Raw genomic sequence first — 26,103 nt, 5'->3', positions numbered from 1 at the left:
CCCTGGCTGGCTGGGTGAGGCAGAGTAGGAGGAACTTGTGCTGGAGTGGCCTTTTGTAGAATATAAAAATGGTCACTCTCGGAATTGTACCTTCTGTTTTTCTCCTTCCTTGTTTACCAGCCTTGGTTTCTGTCCCGCTAGCAGAAAGACCTTCCAGAGACTCAATAGCAAGAAAAGCAGGACTAGCTAAGTTGCCTGTGTCACATAGTGGGAGGACCAGCTAGGGGTTTGGGCTGAGGATTTGGTGTCATGAAATAGTTGCAGGAGAGATTACTTCAGAGTTGAGCTCACTGCACTTAGCATCTTATAGGCAAAATGGTCTCAGGAGGAACAGAAGGGATGTAGTCAGCCAAGTGCTGCTCTATTGATCACTCTAGCATAGCAGGGTGTGTCAGCTGCCCAGACTTCCAAAGTACAGCACTGGCCATAAGCATGTGATAAGCCAATGTGAAACAGGGAGCTGTTAAAATGCAAACACACTACTAGTGGGGGGGGGAAGGGGCGACAGCTTGAGTCACTTAGTATTTGATAAACATAGCTTGTCCATTGATTAGGTGACTTTCTGCTTTCCTAATGCTGTCTGTCCTAAGTGCTGCAAGGAATTAAAAAATTGAAATTATTCTTTTTTACCTTTTAGGAGTCTATGGATTTCCTGAAGTATGTTGTTGAGTAAGTATTGGTTTGTTTCCTCTGAGGTTTAGTGCTCCTCCCAGACAGAACTTTACTGTAACTCTAGGCTCTACCAGGCCCTCCCTGTGCTTGGTTTTCTTGAGCAGAGTGTAAACAACAATTCAGAAGGGAGGTGAAGCCTGTGGTCTTCAGTTTGGGACTGGAGAGAGCATAAGTCTGCCTCTGTGACCCATGCTGACTCTTTTGCAGCAAGCTGAACTTCACGCCCCTGGAGCAGGAGATGCCTGTGCAGTTCCAGGTGGTGCAGCTGCCAAGTGGCCACCACTTATGCAAAGTCAGAGCCCTGAATAAAGGTGATGCCAACTCTGAAGTCACTGTGTACTACCAGGTGAGTTGGCCCCATTGCACAGCAGGTCTGCAGTACCTAGGCATGAGTTTACCCAATGGCGTTAAAGGCCCTTTTGTTGCATTAAACTGGAGGCCATTTGCCCTCCTGGAGTTTCTGCACTTACAAAATGTCAGTAAAATGTGCCTCCTTCTCTTAGAAAGAAAAAAAAAATCATGAGTATTGTTTTATTAATCAACTAGTTGGTTAGTTGGTAATGTAGAACACATAATAAAATGCAATGGAACAGAACCCAAGCAGCAAGAAGTTTTTAAAGGACAACTTGGAAAGAAATGAAGTGAACCTAGCTAGCTAAGCAGTCGGCATAGAACAGAATTACTGCCAGATGCGAAAAGTCATCACCTGCCTTTTGTGGGAGGATAAATCCAAGGCAGAACTCTTTCTTCTCTGGGACTCAGATCTCCTTTGTGTGTGTGTGTGTGTGTGTGTGTGTGTGTGTGCGTGTGTTCTTTCCACAGTGCAGTGGGGAAGAGGTCTGTAAAAAAGCGCTTCCCAAGCCTCCATGTTGGCTAAGCCTGCAGTAGCCTTTGGATAGCCTGGTTTTGTTTACTTTTTATTGTGTTGCTGGTCCTGAGTCTTTCCCTTTATTGTAGTGTATGTTTCTGCAGAAGAATGTGGGAGTAGGTCAGAGGCCAGCCTTGGGGATCCTTCCGAAGGTGCCATAACCCTCCCCCTTCTTCACAAGCACTGAGACAAGGTGCCTCACTGGCTTGGAGTGCAACAAGTAGGCAAGGCCAGTGGCCATGCGCCCAAGGATTACAAGCACATGCTACCGTGTTGAGATTTTTTTTCAAAAGAATTATTTAGTTTTATTTTATGAGTATAGGTGTTTTGCCTGAACGTGTGTCTGTGTACCTTCGGAGGCCAGATAAGGGTGTTGGATCCTTGAAACTGGAGTTACAGATGGTTGTGAACCACCATTTGGGTGCTGGGAATTAATTCCAGCCCAACCCCAGCATTTTCAAAATGTGGATTCTAAGGATTGAACTCGTGTCCTGTGCTTGTAGGACAAGCACATAACCATCTGAGCTATCTTCCCAGTCATTCCTCTTCTCCATGTTTCTTATTTTGACATTGTCCTGGTTATCAGAAGCATATTCATCTGCCTGATGCTATGGTTGTCTCACACTATCTGCTTCCCTCTTCACAAAACACACTCGACCAGTTATGTGGTAGCCCTATTAAGAGGGAAATAGGACTTCTTGGTGCTTGTGAATCAGACTGTCCTCTTCCTCTGTTGAAGTAGGAGAGATAAGGAATGACTCTGTCAGAGAAGTCTGCAAGAGACCTACTCTAGCATGTAGCAGCAACATCCTTGTTTGGGCTCCACCCATCCTTTTACTCTGAGTTCATTTGCTATTCTCCAGACTTCTTGGGTATTTCCATAGCACTTGGTTTGTGTCTATGTGTTTGACTGCAAGAACAATAAATTCATTGTTTATTCAGGTGAGAAACAGATTTAGGATCCTCCACACTCAGCATTTCCTGCCGCCCTCCTTAGGGCCTTGAACTGTGTGATTATACAGTGTATCCTGAGCCTTGCAGGCAGGCACTGTCAGGCTAAGTATTGTTGGCTTCCCCCATGTCTACATAGAAGTCTATACCAGTGCCAACAATACAGGTGTTCCAGCACTATTCCTGTTCTCAGGCTAGTGGGAAGGTATAGTAAACATAACTGTTAGAAAGTAGTTGCTAAGATGGATCGCAAAATCCTTGCTTGTAATTGTAAGCCATTGTTTTCTCTTCAGTCAGGTACCAGGAGTCTAAAAGAATACACTCTTATGGAGCTGCTTGTGGTAAGTGCATGAAGTGGTGGTCAGGATTCCTGGTTTACCTACCATGAGGCCAACCTTCCTGCCTAAGGGCTGTGGACCTGTGGTAGTCAGAAACTTGTAATTGGTAGATCAGGTGGCCACTAATTCTCATCCGATATGAACAGTCAGGGGGCCTGGACCATTTAGGCCTGTATGGGAGGAGGATTTTGGAGGTATATATATATATATATATATTACATCTTGGGGTGAGAATTGAGGTTTCTCTTCTGGGAATGGAGCTGATGGAAAGTATGTTGAATTACAGATGCACATGGAAGAGCCCTGCTTTGATTTCCTTCGAACCAAGCAGACCCTTGGGTAAGAGCAATGAGGGCTTGGAGCTCCCTTGTAGACAGCTTGTCAATCTGCTTTGGCCCTCCCATACCTTACAGTATAATACCTCCATGTCAGTACTTTTGCAGTTTGTATGTTGGACTATGATCAGTTCATTGAGGCATCTGGATAAGCCAGAAAAGTGAGCTTGTTGAGCACTGGGGTAGGTACCTTCACTTGAGCCTACAGCAGCTGCACACACATACCTATGTTCCTTTTGGGTCTTCCAAAAGGGCAGAAGCCCTTCAGCCCATGCTCAGTGCCTCTCTGGACAGTAATCAGGTAATCAAATGAACTCCTCTAACACCTCTGTCTGGCTTTTTAGGTACCATGTCTACCCGACCTGTAGGAACACATCTGGGATTCTAGGATTCTCTGTAACTGTTGGGAGTCAGGCAACCAAATACAAGTAAGAGAGTAAATGGATGCACTCCTGTTCTAGACATGGGGGTGAGGCACTGCAGGTGCTTTCCTGAATCTGGTACAACTGTGACGAAGCATGGTTTGCTTTTAGTTGGAAGGGGTGGACAGCACATCTAGGTCTAATCAGAGGGTTTACTTGTTCCATAGGGTGTGGCTCAAATCTTATAGGTCCCTCTGCAGGGCTTACTAGAGTTTGTTACCAGGGGGACTAGAGAAAAGGGATGTTGGACTGATGATGTGGCTCATCACCGAATGCACAAAGCCCTGAGTTTGATTCCCAGCACCACATAAAGCCAGGCATGAGAGCATCCTCTTGTAATCCCAGCACTTGGGAAGCAGTCAAGAATAAATCAAGGCCAGCCCAGGCCTTAAAGCCCCAAAACACCAGATGGCTCAGTGGGTAGGAGCACCTGATCTTGGAGAGGATTAGGATTTGATTCCCATGCTCTACATTGTGACTCACGAGTGTCTGTAACTCTAATTTCAGGGAACCCAATGCGTTCTTCTGACTTTTGTGAGCAAAACATACATACACATAATCACCCTCTTAAAAAAAGCCACACCCTCTGCACCTGAGGTGTAAGGCCTTGCCAGTTTTAGTTGTGGCGTGGCCCAGCTAGCTATTATTGTGTCGTCGTGTGGGGACTTGGAAAAGAGAGGAGCAAGAGTTCTTCCTCATTTTCTTTGCTCTCCTGGCTTAGGGTAGAAAACTTTCAGCCTTTATACGAGTGGGCCTAAATTACTTTGGCTTCTACCCAAATTGTTTCAGCTCTGAAACTGTTGACAAGAAGATAGAAGAGTTTCTCTCCAGCTTTGAGGAGAAGATTGAGAACCTCACTGAAGAAGCATTCAATACTCAGGTGCCTGCTGCCCATTCTCTAAGCCTTGAGGACACCAGAGCTGGTCACTACCATGCTTGCTAGGATGTTCATGTCCCAATGTCCCTTTAAAACCCAAAATGCACAGGTGCCATGCTGGCATGCCTATCACAAGTCAAGTTTGTTCTGAATGGGTGTGATATCATGGTCGACAGGTCACAGCTCTGATCAAATTGAAGGAGTGTGAGGACACCCACCTTGGGGAGGAGGTGGACAGAAACTGGAATGAAGTGGTGACACAGCAGTACCTTTTTGACCGCCTTGCTCATGAGGTAATGATTTTTCAGACCAGGACATCCCTGAAAGACATGGGAGGCCCTCAACTGTACAGAGTCGAAGGCCCAAACAGTTATGTGGAGAATCCTAGGCCATGTGTCCTGGCTTGTCTTTCTCTTAAATCTTCAGTTGTCAAGAGTCATTGCAGTTTCTCTGTACGATGCTAACCTTTACCTCTGTACATGGATCAGTGTACATGGACCAGTTTCAGCCAGAGCAGCTCCACTTTGAAGTTTATGATGAGATTTTATGGGGGGAATTTATGGGTTTCTACCAAGGAATATTTAGTGTGTTTACTTTTATGAACATGGAGTTCTTTCAGGTCTTTTGCCATTTTTAGCTGAAATTAGTGAAACCATCACAAAAGCACTTTGGTTCGCTCAGATATGCAGTGAATATCAATTCTGTGAGCCAGCTAACTGTCTTAACAGCTGGGTATGAGGGGCCCCATGAAACAGGATAAAGACTGGGTTTCTTGCATCGGCAGCAATCCTTAGCTGTAATCACACCTTTGCTAATGGAGACAGCTGCTCTGTTCTTTTGTGGAAGGGTGGGGGCAGGCAAACTCAGATGCTGAGGACTGGGACACATGTCTGCCAATGATGATGCTCTTACACCTGTTTCTTTCCTGTCTTGTCTTCTCTGCAAGATTGAAGCACTGAAATCTTTCTCAAAGTCAGACCTGGTCAGCTGGTTCAAGGCTCACAGAGGACCTGAAAGTAAAATGCTCAGCGTTCATGTGAGTACGGCCAACCATTTGGAGTCATTGACACCGAGCTGGCAACTAATCACCCCAGTCTTTGCTTTTTCCAGGTTGTTGGATATGGGAAGTATGAACTGGAAGAGGATGGCGCCCCTTTTCGTGAGGACTTCAATTCTGGTGAAGGGATGCAGCTGACCTACCTGCCACCCTCTTCTCTCCTGGCAGACTCTACCATCCCCATTACTGATATCAGGGCCTTCACATCAACACTTAGCCTCTTCCCCTACCACAAAATAGTCAAATAAACTGCAGTCTCATTGGCCTGAAGTAACGTGTATTTTAAAGACGTGTGTGAATTTTATGGAGTTACACTACTTACTGCCTTAGGGCTTCCGTTGGATTTTTTTCGATGGTAACCTAGGATTTGTTTTACTTTTCTCTCCTCTGCAAGACTAACCCAGGGTTACTGCACTGGATGGCAATGAGCTAGTAGCCCCAGACACTCATGTCAGCAGCTTGCCTGGCCTGTGTCCTCTGAGGAGGAGAACCCAGTTCTCGTGTGCCTACATGTAACTAATTTGTTATAGCACCAAACTGCCCTGTTTTGTTTTTTAATGTATTTTTAAATAAACATAGTTCTGTATTTCCCTTCAGATCAAGCCATCTGATGTGGCTTTTTTGGGGTGGTGTTAAAGAGTGTGCTCCTCGAACCCTGCAAGGCAGGTGTTTCAAGCTGAGCCCGGGAGAGGAGGGGGAGGGATCTGCCTCAGTCAGAGGTTGCCAAATTGGTTTCCAAGTTTAGTTATATAAACAATGAAAGAAACATATTTTTAAAAAGGTTGGAAAATTATTTTATGAAGCCTTAAGAAGCACTGCATATAATTATACTAATCCAGGTTTAGATACAATCTAATAATAGTTCAATTCTAAAATAAAGATTATAGGTGAAACCATGAAATTTCCTAATACTTGATTTCCATACATTGCTCTAATTTTCTAAAACAACTCTGAGGAAACAGTATTTACAGGAGGGTGTACTGGTGGAAAACCTGTCAGGTGTACTCTGTGTGTATGTGTGTGTGTGTGTGTGTGTGTGTGTGTGTGTGTATCTAGAACCCAAGATTCTATATTATATGAACTAGGAGAAAAGATGTGATGCCTGAACCACAGAATTGAGGACAGGACACTAAGACCTGGGTCTGTCTTGACTGTAAATGAAGCATGGGATCTGGAAAAGGAAGAGACATCTTGTTTCAAAACCTGAAGTTTTTCTCAGGACTGAAGCCAGAATTGTAACTGCCACAGAGGACAAAAGTGAAGTGTTTTCCACTTTAATTGTTCGTCTGTGTCATCAAGTCCAGTATCCCTGAGATAGGAACCACTGCAATAAGAAAGGAAGTGACAGCTTCTCCTGAAGGAAGATCGATTGTTGCTTAGTTACGCCTACTGCCCTGGTCACCAGGTGCGAAGTGAGTTGCCAGTCTAATGCTTCACAGCACCAAGACGCTTCAGTAGTGGTTCATCATACACCCAGCATTCTCCATCTTCATGGAAGAGCTATAAAAGGAAGAGGATTTAGTTAGATAGTGCACATTTTTAGCCATGCCCATTCCCACACTCTGAACTGAGTGTCAGGTCCCTACCAGGGAAAACTACTGAGGCTTACCTCTTCAGTCTTGACGGAAATGAAAAAGTTACTGCTCAAGAAGCTACAGAGGAAACCAGGACTTACCCTTGTCTCCCACTGAATTTCTTTCTCCTTCCTTTCTCGGGCTTCTGCTCTTTGTCTTTCTTCAAGTCTGTGCTTTGCTTCGGTTGCTGCATCAATGTCTCTGATTTTTAAATTGAAAGTGACATCCTTCCAAAGGCTAAAGAGATGGAAGGAGGCTGTGAGCTGGAGAATGCAAGCCTACAGGCACCTAACTGGCTGCTGAGCAAGCAGGGAGCACCACAGTGTAGACTAATCCTCCTTAAGCTGCTAACAGTAACAGGAGCAGTAACTGCTAATTGTCAACAAAGGAAGAGGATAGACAGCTTGACAGGATAGGACAACAGCAAGGGCTAAGACTTAGGTGTCTGCCTCTGAACTCCTCTCTGGCTCTCTGTACAACTCCAGGGAGTCAGTTTATTTCTTAGGGTTCAGTGTCTTTTACTATAAACTGAAAGGGTTAACTGAGGGAATCTGATAATTTTCATTCCAAAGAAACTCTCAGATTAAGAATGTGATCTCGAAAGGGTCAAGAGGTCAACTGCAGGGACTTAAGGGCATAAGAAGTGGCTCCTTCATGTCACCGCTATTTCAGCTGTAGGGAAAGAGGCAGAGAGAAGTCAGAAAACTTAAATATGGGTACTGACAAAGGGTCCAGTCCCTGGCGCTCATTCTGCACTGTTTTTAAATGCGGTCTCCCAGACCCACCTGGACCCGGGCCTAGGCAAGCAGGAAGCACCATGGCAGCTGCTCTACTTATGGCTCCTTACCAGCGGGACTCATACTCGTTTTGATCTTCCAATTTCCTCACTTTTTTCTTGATTATAGGCAACTTCTTGGTATCTACAAAGATGGTATTTTCCTAGACAACAAGAGGTAAAATGATGCTTTATTATTCAGGGTTACTACAGAGTCAACTTCCCAGGAGACTAACACATAAATCCCACGTATCTCAGCACAGAAGTTTCATGTGCAACTTAAGTTTAAAATAATTCTAAAAGTTTAACGGCTCATTTCAGCAGACACATTCAGCATGGTTGTGTATTCACTACATGTCAGAGAGCTGCTATACCACCTCTATCAAGTAATCTTCATGTTCAGCGGCCTCAAGGAGGATCGGTTGCAAATCCTCTCTCAACTCCAGTTCACCAGCTCTCCCTGATCTATACACCTGGCTTTGAAACACTGAGTGTGCATAAAAACCAAGCTCCTTCATGGCAGGACTATCCTATTTGTTTGATGCAAAGCCAGTCAATGAATTTTATTAATCATACACCTGAGTGTGTAAAGCACAAATTAGCACTTTGTATTGGCTAGATATGTCAATTTGACACAGGCTAGAGTCATCTGAGAGGAGGGAGCCCCAACTGAGAAACTGCCTTTGTAAGACTGGGCTGTAGGCAAGTAGTCATTTAATTAGTCATTGATGTGGGAGGGTCCACCCCATTGTGGGTGGTGCCATCCCTGTTCTGGTGGTCCTGGGTTCTATAAGAAAGCAGGCTGAGCAAGCCATGATAATCAAGCCAGTAAGCAGCTCCCCTCCACAGCCTCTGCATCAGCTCCTGCCTCCAGGTTCCTGCCCTGCTTGAATTCCTGTACTCACTTCCTTAAATGAAGAGCTGTTATATGAAACTGAGTGAAATAAACTCTTTCCTCCCCAAGTTGCTTTTGGTCACGGTGTTTCATCACAGCAACAGTAGGCCTAATTAAGCACATTTCATCTTACAAACCTTTTGACAACAGACTGACTGAACATCTACTAGGTGACTGCCAAGCATTGCTTCATAGTATTCTTATGTGTTTTGAGAACAGAAGGCCATTCTGTTACCTGCACTGTAGGACAGTGAGTAGGCAGTAGGGAAGGCTCACCCAGAAGAGCTGCCAGCTGCTCTTGGTTAAAGTTCCAGGTGAAGGAACTTTAAGCGTGTACAAAGGGCAGGCTACATACCATGCAGCTTAGACAAAGGACTGAACTTCTTACCCCTGTTGCATATTTTGCATACATGATACCATTCCATTCCCCTTCAATTGAGCAGAAAGATTTCTTGTCATTTGGAGAACTAAACAGAAAAGAAACAATTTATATTAGTCTCAAGTTGAAAGCTACTCAAAGAGGTCAGAAGAACACGGGAAGGCAACTGTGAGGTCTGGTTAGAGCAGCTGCAGTCCCATTTCACAGTGAGACAGTCTTTCCTGTTGTTCTTTACTTGGGACAGTGTGCTGCAGAGGACGAGTGGTATGTAGCAATGGACTGAACACAAATACTGCAGAAGAAAATCCATGTCTTCTATAAATTACATCAAGTTCAGGGCCATGCTCCAAACATTTAAAAGACAAACAAAAAAACACCCTTTAGGAAGAGGTCTAACCATGCGGAACTTCCCTCTGACAGCCTGTCTTTTGTGAAGCAGCAGAATGACAGTGTGAACTGTGTCACTAGGCCTGCCCACTTTTGTATCAATAGTAAACTTTTCTGTCCAGGGTCCCATTCTGCTCTTTTGGGGGGGGGAGTGACAGCTGATTTATTCAAATTAAATCCTCTTGGAAAACTGACTAACCAACTGAGACACTGTTCTAGGACAGAGAAAAGTCCCTGGGCACAAAATGACAGACTCCTTTTACAGGCAGCTTCTGAGTCCACGACTCCGTTTCTCAGACATAGCTGCCTCCCATGTCCTAACTGTTGAAAACAAAGTGCCAGATATCTGTGTGATGGCTACTGTTTTCCCTCACAAAGGAACAGAAATGAGGGGTCTATGAAGACATTTTACTGGGGGTTACAGAGCCTGTTTTCATGGCAAGAAGGTTGGAGTCTATGGCACAGGGAGCCTGACACTTAGGGGGTCTTTCAATTCCCCAGTACAAGTCCTCTGGGAGGGATTCCGCCCACCACCCCCAACAGTTCTGGGCCCAGGGTGTAGGTCTCTTGACCTGAGTTGTTTTTTTTTTAAGATGGAGACAGGCTTTGCTTAGTTTCTAACAGAAGTTCAAGAGAGGAAAGTACTTCAGAAAAGTGGAACACCAAGGCGGGAAAACAAAATACCTACAAAATCTCTGCAGTAATTCTGTGCTTCTTGCCCCCATAGAAAGGCTTAGTGTGGAAGACGATATTTGCACTGTAACCCGTTTTGGAGCAGTGAATATTGCATTCTCCTCCTAATTCCACCCAGGGCACTGTCAGGATAGACCTACAAATCAAAGGTTCTCAGGTGAGATGGGCAGTTGGGAGAGCGAGGAGGGGCATGGCCTAAGAACAGCAAGGCTGTTGCTGATGAGAGAAGCATAGTCTACTTGCCTTCCATAGCCATTGGGAAATGTGAGGATGTAATGCTCATCATACTCCAGACAAGAGACACAGCCTGCGGAGAGAACAACAGCCTCTGCTAGGGCAGCAGCTACAGGCCTGACAGGTATGGAGCTCCATTCACTTTAGGAACGGTAAGGTACATACCCACCCCTGTTCTCATCTCCAAATTCAGGGTTACGTGTAAATTATGATACTTGACCTTATTTCCAGGGGTCACTTTTCCTTGAGTATCTAGTACATGCTTGAATTCACACTATCACACACTTACCCTGGCCTATGTTGTGTACCCCAATAGACATCCCAAGGAATTTTGATTTAGTCCAGATATGAGCATTGAATTGTATCTTCTTGTTAAAACACTCAGCGTAAAAGGCTGAAACTGAAAAAGAAAGTGTTTTCCATGAGTGTTACATAGGCACTGCTCCAAATGACTGGCCCCACAGAAAAGCCTTTTCCCTAAGAGAAGAGCCTCAAGCCATGCTAGGTGTGTGTGCCTTTTACCCTTTCCCCAGAGCATGCACACCCAGAGCCAGGGGGCAGGACACCCTCCACCCAAACACACACACACACACACACACACACACACACACACAAACACAGGCTCATGGCCAATCCAGAAGGCTTAAAATCTAAAGGGCAATCTGGTTTGTTCAGCAAAGATGCTTATGCTCTCCCACTCCCTGAATCTGGGCCCCTCCAATACTGCCACTCTTTTTTGTTTTTCTTTTTTCTTGAGACAGGGTTTCTCTGTATTGCTTTGGAGCCTGTCCTGAGACTCATTCTGTAGACCAGGCTGACCTCAAACTCAGAGATCTGCCTGCCTCAGATTTCTGAGTCCTGAGATTAAAGGTGTGTGTCACTATGCCTGGTTCAGTATTTCCTTTCTTAATACTACACTGAACAAAGATGTTGAGGTTATGTATTCTACCAAAAACTACAAATGGTCTCCAAGCAGCCATGGGTAAGGTGACTTTAGAAACACTGTGCGGGGTATTGGTGGCGCACGCCTTTAATCTCCCAGCACTCGGGAGGCAGAAACAGGCGGATCTCTGTGAGTTCGAGGCCAGCCTGGTCTCCAGAGAGAGTGCCAGGATAGGCTCCAAAGCTACACAGAGAAACCCTGTCTCGAAAAACAAACAAACAAACAAAAAACACTGGACGTTAGTTCCCAAACCCCTTCATTTTGTACACATTAAATTAGTGATGCTGAGTCTGTGAGACTACAGACAGAGTTTCCAGTTCAGGTAATGGGAAGGACAGTACTCAAGTGACAGTCATTTGACCTGGCTGTCACACACTGGATGGATGACAGACTTTAGGATAGTTTAAGACTCAAAGTTGCAGGAAAAACCTGTAACTTACTGGGTGGATGATGGGAAACTTGCTCAGCCACAAATGTTACACTGTTCTTAGAAACCCACGGAACCGGTCCTTCTGAAACAAGTTCCTGGAAGCAAATTTAACATCAATTTAAAATCTCTTTGGATAAAACATGATGATGCAAAACCTAATAAGCAGCATCTCTGGTCCCTTCTGGACACACACATTTCCATTATGACATTTAACTGCACTGCAGTTAGGGATTTGTAGTTTCCCCGACTAGACTAATGTGAGGCAGGCCATGAAGCCAGTCCTGGCATAGGCATCCTTGTGAATGAGCAAGGTGGTAGGCAGTCCTTTAGTAAGGACTACACATTAATGTGTTTCCTGGAAATAGATAAGGGAGGCCTCATTTTCCAGGTTATTATAGGCCAGGCACTATGGACTGAGGACTTTTCCTTTTCCTTGCCTAGTAGCTAGCTACATGGCCTACATTGTATTATTGGTCTCTGTCTGCAAAACAACTCTAAATAGAGCTCTGGGCCTGTGAGATGGCAACAGATAACGGCACGAGCCACGCAGGCCTGGAGACCTGAGGCCAATCTCTAACACTCATATAAAAACAGAGAATTCAGCAAGCTGTTTCTACTTTCACACCCCCCACCCCCAATAAAGAAGCAAACATAAATATCCGCGCCCTGGGCTCAGTTCTAGGTCACCTTCTCCTCTCTAGCTGACTGTTCTCTTGTATACTTTTATCCAGACTATCCAGACACACTAAAATCTCTCTCCTTCAGACCTCTCTAGCAAGCACCACACTCAAATTTCACTCTGAAAGTTCCATTTGCAAGTCCAACATTCAATTCATCTTGGTTTATCCTTCCTTTGGCAGTAAAATGACGCCCAGGGCTGCTGACATCCAGGTTCAAGGACACATCTCTGCCATCTCTTTTCCCACCCATCAATTCCACCTTGCAAACAGAGCAGGAACCAGCCATTTTTTTTTTTTTTTCTTTCTAGAATACTGCCTTTTTGAGCATTCTGGTTCCAAATTTAGTTTCCATAAAAATCATTCTGATGATCTTTTCTTAAAGAAAAACCGAGACCCAATAAGTCACAAACTTACATATGGCTTACAAGGCCTTTGCGATTTGACTCCTCGCTTCTCCACTACTTACAGAAAATGCTCATGGCTGCATAGTGAGCATCTAAGATCACTCCTTTTACCATTACCTGGTCCTGACAATGGGAATCGTAAATTATTTCACACAGTGTGAAACAACTGAAAACTGTAACACAGGACCATCAAGTCTGAGGGCCTGAGTTCACTCCCCAGGATCCACCCAGAACTGCCTTCTAAGAGTTGTCCTCTGACCACGCACCTGTTTACAGCACACACTCAACCACACACACGGGGGGGGGGGGGGTGGGGGGGGGAGGAGACGGGGGACACTCACTGTGTTCTCTTCAGTATCATTTGGCAATGTCCAGTGACACTGAAAGATCTCACCCAAAATAGGATTGTACGGCTTTTTGGCTACTGATCCTCTCCTTCCTGCATGGAAGGCTGAGAGATACCATTTCACAACCTGAACCATTCGATCCCTGGGATCCTTCTGGTCGCTAATGCTGGAAAAGACAAGGATAAATGTGACATTCTACTTTTTGGCAGATGAACACTGGTGTCACATGCCCAGCATGATCTACCTTGGGCCACATAGAACACACACTGTAGATGCTGATCCCAATTTGACACCGAGGCACAACACATATAACTAATTCGTTCGCTTTAGTGTTTGGTCAGAAGACTCTAGCAAATGTTTATATCCATTTAGTTCATCATTACCGAATTGGAACACAGAACACTTCCCTCATTCCCAGAGTCCCCAGCTCCCTCTGCAGACTCCACACCCTCCTGAGCAAACACTACTGCTAGTTTCTGGGGCCAAGTCTTTGCTTGCTCTAGGACTTTATGCAAGTGTGCTGCTTCACTGCCAGAGAGACCTCCTACATTCCAAACTACCAATGGCTAATGTAATCATTGCTTGGTTTTTGAAAGAGGGTCTTAATTTGTAGCTATACTGGTCTTGAATTTGAGTTGATTCTCCTGCCTAGTTCTTTTAAGAGCTGGCTTGTGCCACCATACCCAGATGGCTTAATTCTTTTATGGTCAAAAAACATCATGTGATTAAAATTGCTTTTAATTGGTTCAGATATTCTATGGGCTTACTGGTTTTCTTTTTAAAAATTATTATATTTTACATGCATTGGTGTTTTGCTTCCGTGTGTGTGTGTACCACTTGCATTCCTGGTGCCTGTGGGGGGCCAAAAGAGGATGTTGCATCTCTTGGGACTGGAGCTACCAATTACTGTCAGCTACATATGTCTGGGTTCTGGGAACGCAACCTGGGTCCTTTGGAAGAACAGCCAGAACTCTCAACCAACAAGCATCTCTCTATCCCTTATGATTTCTTGGGATGACTCTCCAGTCAACTCTAGAGGAACTGGCTGGCTTACCTCTCCCTGTGGTTATTCTTGGTTTGTTTGGTTTTTTGGGTGTACTGGCCATCATGTGAGGGCTTCACAGCTACAAAGGGGGTTACCTTACTACTGGGCTATACTTGAGGCCTGTCCCTTGATAAATTCATTCTTCCATCATTACAAACTGCCCCCATTTGTCTCTGGATTTGTTTGCTTATTTTAAGACAGGATCTCACTCTTTAACCCAAGTGCTTACTATGTATGCTAACTGGTCTCTAACTTACAGTAATGCTCCTGCCTCTACCTCCTGAATGCTAGGACTATAGACATATATCTTCTTTGCTCCTTTGATACTAATACAGCCATAACAATTTTGCTGTGCTCAGTGTTTACATGGTGTGGTGGTTTGAATCTGAATGCATAGTCCCCAGTCATTAGCTGTTTGGAAGGATTAGGAGGTGTGTCCTTGTTGGAGGTTTGTCACTGGGGGTGGGGTTAGAACTTTCAAAAGCCCACACCATGCCCAATGTCTTTTCTCTCTGCTTGCAATGTAAAGCTCTCAGCTACTTCTCCAGGACCATGTCTGCTTGCCTGCCTGCCATCAATCATACTCCCCACCACAATAACAACATAATATTCCTCTGAAACTGTAGACAAACCTCCAATTAAATAATGCATAAGAGTTGTCTTGGTCATGGTGTCTCTTCATACCAATAGAACATTGACTGTGACACACGGTAATTTCCCCCTTTTTGGGGGGTGTTTATGAGTATGTGTGATAAATACATGTGTGGTGCATAGACAGACAAGCGTGCAGGTCCATGATCCCAGGGACAGTCTGTCTTAAAGACCAGAGAAAGATGTCAGGTGTCCTGCTCTAGTACTCTCTTCCTCACCCTTGACACACAGTCTCTAAGCAGACCTGGTCACAGGCTAGCAGCCAGCAAGCCTCCCTTCTCTGCCCCCATAGCATGAGGGCTAAGGCATGTGTAAGTATGCCCTGTTTCATATGGGTGTGGAACCTAGGTCCTTATGCAGTCGCCCCAGACCCCAGAGCAGTATAGTATCATTTTATCGTCTGCAATATTATAGATCAAAGCCAGGACCTCACACTTGGTAGGCAAGCACTCCACCACCAAGCAACACCTTCAACCCTAGCAGCTTCCTTTTAACCAAGCATTAGTACTATATTTAGAGCTCCCCCTTCAAAGAGCACAAGGACAAAGTTTGCTTTTTTATATAGTCTGACACCTGCTGTCTACTTTGAAGAGGGTGTGGTCTACCTACATCAGTTGACACTGATGGCTTGTCTTCTACCTGGCCCCTTTGTCCTGGATTCATTATTTAGTCTTCCTTTTTTGGAGTTAATCATGCATTTTCAGTATTCCATTTTATCTGACGTCTTCATGTTTTAGCTGTACTCTTAAAATTCTAAAGTGATTCCTCTGAGGAAAACAAACTCTAAATTTCCATAAATAAAAGTTACTGTCATTAAGCATCTGATCCCCTGACAGCATTACCAATGGACCTCATCTGTTAATTATATATTAAGTTTAACACTACCAGAGGTTTTTTAAATATCTGCACTTTGAGAACTGGTTAGATGGTTCTCTTAAATCTTGCTCCCTCAGCCCTCTGCAGTTAGCTAGTGTGTCCATTTACTATGAAATGCCAGTTATGCCCATCTGTCTTCAGGAAACCTCGATTCCTCCAGAGCAAGGGATGAAGTCAGAGAACACAGACTAGAATTCATCCTGCTAAGAAAGTTTGCCTGCTACTAGTGAAATCAATGCAACTTCGTCTCTCTCCCTGATGTGACTCCTTTGCCTGAGTGTGCAGCTCAGGCTGGAGGCTTTACATGACAGCTTATGATTCAGTCAATAATTAGACTTTCAAACTTTTCCTTTCTTCAGGTTATAACAAGGTACCTGCCAAATGTCAGGTGCTTTAGAAAGTGTTGCTAAGCAAAGTTAACTGAATTTCATATCAGTTCATAGCCTTGGCCTTTTAAGCTCCAGGGCTCACCTGTTAGCTACGTGGCTTTAAAGAGCTTCCAGGTGGCTGACTTGATGGCCCTCCCCCTCCACCATATGACCTAAGCAGCATGCCCTCAGGAGACTCAACTTCTACTGCAAATATTTGAAAGGATGTGGAGGGTCCAGCTGTGCCACCGAGACAGAAGGCTACCAAGAGTAACATCTGTAAAGATTACAAACTATTGCACTCAGCCAAGTACCTCACAAACAGGTCCGGATGTGCGAAGAAGTCTGCATACATTTCTAAAAGAGATCTTCTCTCAAGAATAAACGTCGGAAGAACTACCTGCAAAACACGTTTGACTCTTGAAGATCAAATTCCAGGAGAAACAGACTTCTGCAGTCTGGAAAGACACTCATCCATCCTGTCATACCACCACAGGTCCCCAGCTTTGCTTTACCGAACCTCTTTCCCAAGATGCCCTGCCCTTGGGAATGTGACAAACATCACACAAGATTTAAGCGTTCTGGTGTTGAGGAAAATATGCTCTGAGAACTAGGAAGAAGGCAGAACTAAGAAACAATTCAAATTGCTTCTCAGAGGACAGTAAGGCTGTAAAATAAGATATAAGTGACACAGAAGAATAAGACATGTAGATGGTGGGGGACAACCACTCCCTCAACCATGGATACAGTAGACAGAAACACAAAACCAGAGTGTGACAGGTATTAGCCAGGAAATTATGTGGAACCCATCAGACTGCAATGGTTTAATTTTAAATAAATATTTTCATGCCAGGGGGCATGAATCCATTCGCTGGAAATCAATCTCAATTCTTTTTTTTCTTTTTTTTTCTTTTTTTCAGGGACAGGGTTTCTCTGTAGTTTTGGAGCCTGTCCTGGCACTCGCTCTGTAGACCAGGCTGGCCTCGAACTCACAGAGATCCACTTGCCTCTGCCTCCTGAGTACTGGGATTAAAGGTATGAGTCATCACTGCCCGGCTAATCTCAATTCTTAATCCACACAGTTCACCACTAATGTCTCTGAAAACTAACATTTTACTCATCCACAGAAATGTTTTGTTTACTTACTGCACACACACATGAAAGGGGAGACAAGCAAAACACACACTGGATCACTATGCTCATTTTGTGCACACCCACCTACCAATCAACCCATGTGTAACCCGTGGAAATTGGAAGATGAGGATGGAAGGCCAGATTTGGTTCTTACCTTTGTAAGATCCATTCCGAGCCTAACTTGTGATAAGAGGTGCATGATAACACTCTTGTGCTCCTCCACCGACCCTGCCTCCCCATCGTCATCTCTGTCGTCATGGGAATCAAAAAGATCTACAACAGAGTAGGCCGTCTTAGGCTGGTGTAGGGGGGCTGATGGTGCCCTACCAGTACTGCAAACATTTCTAAGAAAACAAAGTTCTCAGAGGCCCCTCACCAGCATCGCTTGTGCCATTGGACATGGAGGAATTCAGTGATTCTGTGGTGTCTGGGCGCTTTAGGCTATTTCCAGAGCTGCTGTGTGTCAAGACTGAGGCAGATCCTGAAGAACTGAATTAAAAAAAAAAAAAAAAAAAAAAAAAAGTGAAACAGATCAGCTTTTATAGCTAAACAAAGCAACAGGGAACAAAGCTGTTGATCACAAGTTATTTGAAACCAATAGACAGAGGGCAGAAACAGCCAGACTCCTCCTACAAGCAGCCATCTGCATTCTACACTGAGGTCTGAACTTTGTGCACAGGGTGTGGTCAACGAAGCCCAGCTGAAGGCCATGATCAAGTCAGCAAGATTTCTGCCTCTGCATCTAAATTCGAAACCTGATTTCACGTTCTCACTTCTTTGTGCACATGGAGATGGGCCAGTTACTGGCAATTTCCTCAAAACTGGCAACAGTCAAGCTGGGGGCTGTGCAATCACACCTATGACCATCAGCATTTGAGATGCTGAGGCAGGAGAATTGCTTTCAGTTTGAGGCCAGCCTAAGTTACACAGTGAGACTCTTTGGGAAAAAATCGAAATGGCAACATCCATCCCTTGTCTTGGGTCTTTATTTTCTGAGATCCTTGAGGTAGTCCATAGAGGATTAATACTTTTTTCTCATTATTTAAAAAGTAAATCTGAATTGACATTTTATAGAATATTATTTTTACAGGTAAATTTATAGCAACTGATTTTATGAGTAGGCTTAAGGTCTAAAGAGAGCTTCCCCTAAAAATTATCAAAATATACCCAAGAATTCATATATAAATTAAATAATAAGCGGGGCACGGTGGTGCACACCTTTAATCCCTGTACTTGAGAGGCAGAGGCAAGCTATTCTCTGTGAGTTCAAGGCCAGCTGAGTCTACATAGAGAATTCCAGGCCAGCCAGGGTTACACAGTGAGAACTTGTCTCAAAAAAAAAAACAAATAATCATAAGGGCAAGCAATTATGTAAAGTATAGAAACATAAACCAAATTTCTCATAACGTAGACACTTAAAATGCTACAGAATAAGCCGTCTTTCTACAAATCTTTGTGAGCAGTGTACACTGTACACGCTAGTTGAATAGTTTACCTTGTTGCCCTTTTTTGACCTTTGAAAAACTTCATAAGCTATTTGACAGAAGAACTGAGCGAGTGCGGAGTGCCCAGCACTCCTGCCCTGCAGAGCACCTGTCTCCCCCAGTAGCCATCACCAGAGCAGCACACTCGTGCCAATTGCTGCTTCTATGGGATCACTCCCTAAGCACACAGTTCAGGCTGCACCCTTCTGGGTTTGTAAAACAAATGAAGAATGACACACACACAGAATATTTTCACCTAAAAATCCTCTGGGCTCTGCTTAGATATTAAATATTAAAATTTAGAACAGTGTATGCATGTATCCTAGTTTAATTATATTTGTCTAGGATACCTATTTAGCAAAAATCCTTAGGTAATTATTTATTTGCCTCTCTGCTAATTTATTTAATATACATCATAAGTACTATCAAGTGCACCTTAGTACTTTTAGGAAGCAATGAAATGAGTGAAAGACCCAGGTAAAAAATCAAATCAGTTTTACATGAAAGAACTGCATGAGAATTCTTGTCAAAATGTGTGGTTCTATGACAGACCATCAAAACAGAATCAATCTTTTAAGCCAACTCAGCTTTATACTAAATTTATGTCAGAACTTTACCAAATCAATCTTCAAACCTCAACACTCCTATACAACATGAGTTTTATTTTGGAAAAACCTCAAAGGCCTGTGATTTATGCGGTGCCTTTTCTCTTTACCCACGGTTGCAGCAGACCAGCATGGGCACGGGAAACAGTCAAGAGCACGGGATTAGTTTCCAGCCATTCCACAGCTCTTCTCATTCAGAACAAAGAATAGGATCGGACACAACATTTATCTTGTACATCCAAGATCATAAGAAAACAGTTTAAGGCTCTAAAATTAATTAGTATAATTTATGAAGTATTTGTAACAACCCTCCCAGAGAAGCATGGCCACTGTGAGAACACAGAGGTCAATGAAGGCCTGATGTCCTAAGATGGCAAAGTAGAGAAGTTATTTTGAAAGCACATCTGGCACAAGTTCTTTCCCACACTACCGCTCATCTGATGTACAGTCATGGAACCACACTGGCTAGCTATGCAATATGTAACAGTCAGGGAGTTCCTAACTGTAACAGTTTCACCGTTCCTAAGGAGCTGAGTGACAATAATGAAAGGGCTCAGACTCTGGAACTCTCTTCCATCAGAGTTACACAGAGAAACACAGAAGGACAAGAACTTGACCTGAGTTAGAAAACTGGAAGTAGCAGTGACAGGTGTCACAGCTCAAAGCCCAGATGGCAGGCAACAGAGAACATGGGCCCCAATTATGAGACAATATGCAATGCTAGCCAATATATCCAGCTGAGAGTATTTAGTCTCATTACAAATAGAAAGCAAGTAAAAATCAACAACAGCACAACAAAAAGAACCTAGTTTAACCAAAAGTATCTACATTCTCCACGAGCTTGAGACCCAAGCTGAGACTATCTAAGTAGACTCTAAGATTGAAGGAGGAGAGGAGCCCAGAATGCCAGGCTGAACATGGTGCTTACATTTAGATCAGTTCATGAACTGTGTACTGGGGCAGGAGACAAAGAGAGAAGGGAATCAAAAAGAGAGAAGAGTGAGAAGGGCCAGAATTGTGCAGCTGGTTTTACAGACATGCTTATGATAGAGTTAATTATGAACGTGTCAAGAGTAACTAACCCTTCAACTACACCAGAGACTTTGGGTGACACTGTTAAGTAGTTCATCATGTGTTGCTGAGGTTTACTTTGGAAGATTTCAGAAGATGGGCAGGTGAATCTACTGACTGGCAAAAGATCTCAATCCTGTTATAGAGTGACAGCTAATGTTGGGCTGGTGGCGTGGCCCCATGGGTACAGACATTTGTCACCAAGCCTGATGACCTGAATTCAATCCTAGGATACACAGGGAAGAGAGAAAATTGACTCCTGCAAGTTATCCTGTCTTCCACATGTGACTGTGGTATAGACATACACAGACACAGACACACACATACTCTCACACTGTGACAATAAATTAAAAAGAAAATAGCTAATGTAATGTTTAACAGCTGAACCTTTAAAAAGAATTTTTTTTTTTTTGAGACAGGGTTTCTCTGTGTAGCTTTGGAGCCTATCCTGGCACTCACTCTGGAGACCAGGCTGGCCTCGAACTCACAGAGATCCGCCTGCCTCTGCCTCTCCAGTACTGGGATTAAAGGTGTGTGCCACCAACGCCCAGCGAAAATCAATCTTTTACTTTGCAATTTTTTTCTAAACGCTTATTTGCTAAACCTATCATGTTATGCATGGCAGTAATTAAGGCACATCATTACCATAGTTTCAAGGTTGCACATAAGACTCCCCTTCCCACTTCTGTTGAGTGATGTATTTCTTGATCCCTAGGCAAACATGGGTAAAATTATGCTAAATTTTTTAAAGTGCAAAGATTTGTTTTGGAAACGGTTAATGGTTTCTCAATAGTTAGGACACAATATTCAACAAAGTACTGGAACTTCGTTCACTTGTGCCATTCCCAGCCCTCAGGCTTTGCTTTGGCCACACAGCCTGTACATCAAGCTAATCTAGAATTGTCCAAGACCCTTGTCCCACCCACACTGCCAGGTATAGATTTGGGTAGTAAGCTTGCAACCAACACAAGCAGAGTCAGTCATTTATACCATTTACATAAATTCTTGCTTAACACTGAAATGGAATCACCCCTATTCTTCCAATCCAAAATCAACACTGGTATCTGAAGATTGGCTGATCAACACCTCATACATCATAGGAAATTAGCCAGGTGTGGACAACAACAAACAAAACCAAACTTCACTCAACAGAGGCAGCCTAGAATCTCACATCAGACACACAACCAAGGAAAAAAGGTCACATGCCCAGGTCTCATCATAAAACTAAAATATGAAAGGCCAAGCCAGTATATATCCCTCCAAACCCACCAACCCTCCAACAAGAATTACCTAGATGAACCCTGAGACACAGAACTTAAAAGAATAATCATAAACTTCAAAGACTCCACAGAGTTTAGCAAAGACACACAGCTCAATAAGCTGGGGGTAATGAGGAAACTCAGGGGGAAGCCTTACAATTAGAATGGAACAATGGGTAGACAGATACCAGAAACTGAGATAAAATAGAGGAATCAGAGCACACAAACTAAGAGTATGAAACATGAAAACACTAAGACCATGTGGGAACTGTGGGATAATATGAAAACATCAAATCTGGGGCTGGAGAGATGGCTCATAGGTCAAGAGCATGTGCCACTCCTGCAGAGGACCTTGTAGAGTTCCTAGCACACACATGGTGGTTCACAATCATCCCTAACTCCAGCTCTAGGGGATCCAATGCCCTCTGCTGACTCTGCGGGCACTGCACACACACACACACAGACACACAGAGTGCACCTACATACTCATACACAGAAAATAAATATATCTAGTAAAATTAAAATTCCAAAAAGGTACTAAAAATTAATTTTTAAAATTATAGGCATAGATGAGGGAGAAGAACCCCAGGTCAATGGTATACACCAGGTCTTCATAAGACCACAGAAGAAAAACTTCCCAAAATTAAGGAAGCACATTTACACAGATGTTAGCAACACACAAAACACCCAAGAGGACCAGAAAAAAACTCCCCTTTAATAATAATAATAATAATAATAATAATAATAATAATAATAATAATAAAATCCCTTATAGAACATCATAGTTAAAACACTAAATATACAACAGAACAAAGAGTTTTGAAAGCTGCAAGAGAAGGGAAAAAAAACAAAACAAAACAAAAAACAAAATACAAGTCACAAAAAAAGGAAAGACCTTTTCTTCTTCTCAGGGGAAATTTGAAAAGCCAGAAGAACCTGCAACAATGTACAGCAACCTTAACTACTGAACTCAGCAAAAACTAACTGCCATAGGTGAAGGAGAAAGACAAGGTTGCCATGATAAAGTAGGCTAAAAAGATCCATGATCACTACGGAGCTCTGGGGAGAGTACTTCTGGCTGAAGAGAGGAACAAACACAGCCAAGAGACCATCAAAAGAGAAAAACGAAATATAATCATTCAAACACAAAGTACTATTAACAACTGAAATATCCACCTAATAAAACAGCTGCAAATCACCCACTCTGCTCAATATTAACTTCAAATATTAACAGTGTCAACTCTCCAACCAAAAGACAAGAGATAGCTGAATGTGTAAGAAACAAAATTTATCTCTCTGTTGTCTGGAAGAAACTCGGCTATAAGACAGGCAAGCATCACCTTAAATTGAAAATACTATATAAAAGGGGGGTGGGATTCCAAGCAAATGGGACAGGGAAGCAAGCAGGTGTTGTTATCCTGATATTCAACAAAGTAGACTTCAAATTAAAACTAACCAGAAAAGAAACATTATTTTAATCAAGGGAACAATTAACCAAGAAGACATTTCAGTCCTAAACATATATGCACCAAATTCTGAAGCACCCAATTTCTCAAAAAGTGTACTACTACAATGAAAAGACTCAAAGGTAAACTCCAGCTTAATTGTAGGTGATTTCAAGATGGTTATTTCCTTCAATAGGTCACCCAGACATAAAAATAAACTTCAGAATTAAACATCATTATACAGCAAATGGGCCTAAGAGATATCGACAAAATATTCCACCCAAACACCAAAGAACATATATTCTACTCACAAATCTACAGAAGCTTCTTTAAATAGATCTCATTCTGGGACACAAAACAAATCTTACCAAATTCAGAAAAACTGGAATTTTTATGTATCCTATCAAACAATGTAGTAAAACTGAAAATCAACAGCAAACAAATCTCTAATATTACATACTCATGAAAACTAAATAACACATTACTGACTGATGAAATGTACCAAAGAAGATCTCAAGAAAAGGAAAACTGGAAGCAGCTCAGAACTCCAGGAAAACCCCCACCCTACACTGTGTGGCTGAGGTGGTCAGAATTCAGCCAAATGGCACCAGTCGGATGCATGGCCCAACCCAGCATCATCGCGACCTGAACAGGACAAGGAGACCCATACACAGGCCTGGGGTTGTGTGCTCTGGGCTCTGAGGAGAAAACTTGGACCCATCTGGTACCTTGAACCACCAGCCAGATGGGCACTATTAGAGTGAGCAGAGGTATGGTCTGGGAGAGAGAGGGAGAAGAAAGAGAAAGAGGTAGGTGTGGGGCATAGGGTATGACCCAAATGAGCAGAATCAGAAGTTAACAGGGAAATCTGAGGCACTGGAACTGCTAGAAAAGAACACAGGCATCACCCTACAAGATAGAGAGTAGCAAAGGCCTTTATAAATAGCACTCCATTTGCCCAGGAATCAAGGCCAACAATTAAATAGTGGGACCTCATAAAAAGTATAAAGCTGTACAGCAAAGGAAGAGTAAACCCACAGAGTGGGAAAGAAATTTTGCCAGCTATACATCTGATAGAGGATTAATATCCAGATATACAAAGAAAACAGTCAAAACATGGCCTAACTAAAAAATGGGCTATGAATCTTAACAGTGAGTATTATAGATTAGATAGATGATAAGTAGATAGATGGACAGACAGACAGACAGACAGACAGACAGACAGACAGACAGACAGACAGATGGAAACTTTCATTTATTGTTAGTGGGAATGCAAAGTGGTATAGCCACTGAGAAAAATCAGGTGTGGAGAATTCTCAAATGTACACCATATGACCCAGGTATACCACTCTTTGGTATGTATATCCATCCAAAGAACCAGATATCCTACTCATTGTTCAGCTGTGTTCATTATTTACAACAGCTAGGAAACAAAAGTATCTTCAAATGTCCTTCAGCCGGTGAATGGATAATGAAAATGTGATTACTTACATACAACATATTACTATTTGGCAGTAAAGGAAAATGAATCATGGAATTTGCAGAAATGGATGGAATAGAAAATACTATACTGAGTTAAGTAAAGCAGACCTGGAAAGACAAATACTGCATGTTCTCCTTCATCTGTGGTTTCGAGCTTCACAGCTTCAGGTGTAAGTATATAACATGGAGTAACTGCAGAAGCCAGGCAAAGTACAGAACCCATGGAGGTAGGGGAAGGAAGGAGCTTTAGAGGAAGGAAGAGCAGGATGCATGGGTTGCTGTAACGAGGGAAATGGAAACAGTGGAGGAGAGCTTTAACTGGTCAGGGGAGAAAGCGGGGCAACACAGACAGGAAGGGGAGATGTTAGAAAAAGCCATAGGGAATCATTTTATGTGTGTTTATAGTTTAAATGAAGTTATGAAAGTCACCTAAGGTGATAATGTTCCCCCAAGAGCTTAGACTAACAAAACCCCAGTAAGAGACACGGGAGCCTTTGAGTTGTTTGTTAGGAAAGCCTAAGCAAATCCCCAAACATCATCATAGGCTACTTACTGCTATTGTCCTCCCAGAACTTGAAGTCCCATTGCCGAAAATACTTTGGATACAGGACTTGGAGGTAATAAGCTGGATCTGACCTGGACACCTTCTCCAAGAACTAGCCTTCATAGCACCAGAGGAGATAAGCAGGCTGACAATGCAGAAAAGCAATCTATAGTCCTATCCAGCTGTAAAGCCTTGTGGTAACTAATGGCTGTTTGACTGGACGTAACACCCATTCAACAGGAGGGAATTCATGTGAACCTAGCCAACTACTTATGTGAGGCCATGGAACCCACAGGAGAACCTGCTACTACTGCTACTTTCCCAAACCACTGTACTCTCTACCTGCAATCTAAATACACATCCTGCTAATGGATAAGTGCAGCTCCCACCTCACATCAAAAGGCTTCATTTTGTAGCAAGCAGAGAACATTAATTACACAAAGCCACAATGGGTCAAAATGCAGAGGGCAACTGATACACTCACAATGCAAATGCCACACTTAAGGCTCAGGAACATCAAGGGAGGTTTTGTGATGGTGATGAAAAGATTTTTAAGAGCCAGAGGACCAGGATGTGTACTGCAAAACTGTACCATGTATGTATGTATGTATGTATGTATGTATGTATGTATGTATGTATGTATGTATGTATAAATATATGGACACACCCATAATATCTCAACAATATGGCCACCTAACCAGACTCAACAGTGACTACACCGGTTGACCTGCCAATGTGGATGGATGAAATCTCACAGGGCCCCACCCCTAGTCGAAGAGATACAAGTAATTAACAACTACTGAGAGAGGGGGATTAAAGTCTTCTCCAGGAGCCCCTAACTGGTTATCAACACTATGGTCAGCCTTAATCTCACACAC

The 26,103-nt window shown here is 43.2% G+C and overlaps 2 protein-coding genes across 8 annotated transcripts in view; one reads left to right on the top strand and one right to left on the bottom strand.

Moving 5' to 3' along the window:
• Nrdc (nardilysin convertase) overlaps positions 1-6,116 on the top strand; it is a 65,128-nt gene extending 59,012 nt beyond the window's left edge. For both annotated transcript variants that reach the window (XM_027402437.2, XM_027402436.2), the window contains 9 exons: positions 638-669; positions 880-1,018; positions 2,785-2,832; positions 3,116-3,168; positions 3,509-3,592; positions 4,376-4,466; positions 4,640-4,756; positions 5,410-5,499; positions 5,574-6,116. In XM_027402437.2, the coding sequence (XP_027258238.1) occupies positions 638-669; positions 880-1,018; positions 2,785-2,832; positions 3,116-3,168; positions 3,509-3,592; positions 4,376-4,466; positions 4,640-4,756; positions 5,410-5,499; positions 5,574-5,768 (849 nt within the window). In that variant the 3' untranslated portion in view covers positions 5,769-6,116. The remainder of the gene's footprint in view (positions 1-637; positions 670-879; positions 1,019-2,784; positions 2,833-3,115; positions 3,169-3,508; positions 3,593-4,375; positions 4,467-4,639; positions 4,757-5,409; positions 5,500-5,573) is intronic.
• A 574-nt stretch (positions 6,117-6,690) lies between these two features.
• The window catches only part of Osbpl9 (oxysterol binding protein like 9), a 132,350-nt gene continuing 112,937 nt past the window's right edge, over positions 6,691-26,103 (bottom strand). For all 6 annotated transcript variants that reach the window (XM_027402438.2, XM_027402439.2, XM_027402441.2 and 3 more), the window contains 12 exons: positions 17,712-17,824; positions 17,490-17,608; positions 16,516-16,601; positions 13,256-13,427; positions 11,841-11,925; positions 10,747-10,857; positions 10,467-10,530; positions 10,219-10,359; positions 9,153-9,231; positions 7,942-8,033; positions 7,196-7,331; positions 6,691-7,020 (listed from right to left, as the gene is read on the bottom strand). In XM_027402438.2, coding sequence (XP_027258239.1) covers positions 6,946-7,020; positions 7,196-7,331; positions 7,942-8,033; positions 9,153-9,231; positions 10,219-10,359; positions 10,467-10,530; positions 10,747-10,857; positions 11,841-11,925; positions 13,256-13,427; positions 16,516-16,601; positions 17,490-17,608; positions 17,712-17,824 — 1,273 coding nt within the window. In that variant the 3' untranslated portion in view covers positions 6,691-6,945. The remainder of the gene's footprint in view (positions 7,021-7,195; positions 7,332-7,941; positions 8,034-9,152; positions 9,232-10,218; positions 10,360-10,466; positions 10,531-10,746; positions 10,858-11,840; positions 11,926-13,255; positions 13,428-16,515; positions 16,602-17,489; positions 17,609-17,711; positions 17,825-26,103) is intronic.

Source organism: Cricetulus griseus, chromosome 2 (genome assembly GCF_003668045.3).
Source record: "Cricetulus griseus strain 17A/GY chromosome 2, alternate assembly CriGri-PICRH-1.0, whole genome shotgun sequence".
NCBI lineage: Eukaryota > Metazoa > Chordata > Mammalia > Rodentia > Cricetidae > Cricetulus > Cricetulus griseus.
This window is presented reverse-complemented; position numbering and strand designations above follow the sequence as displayed.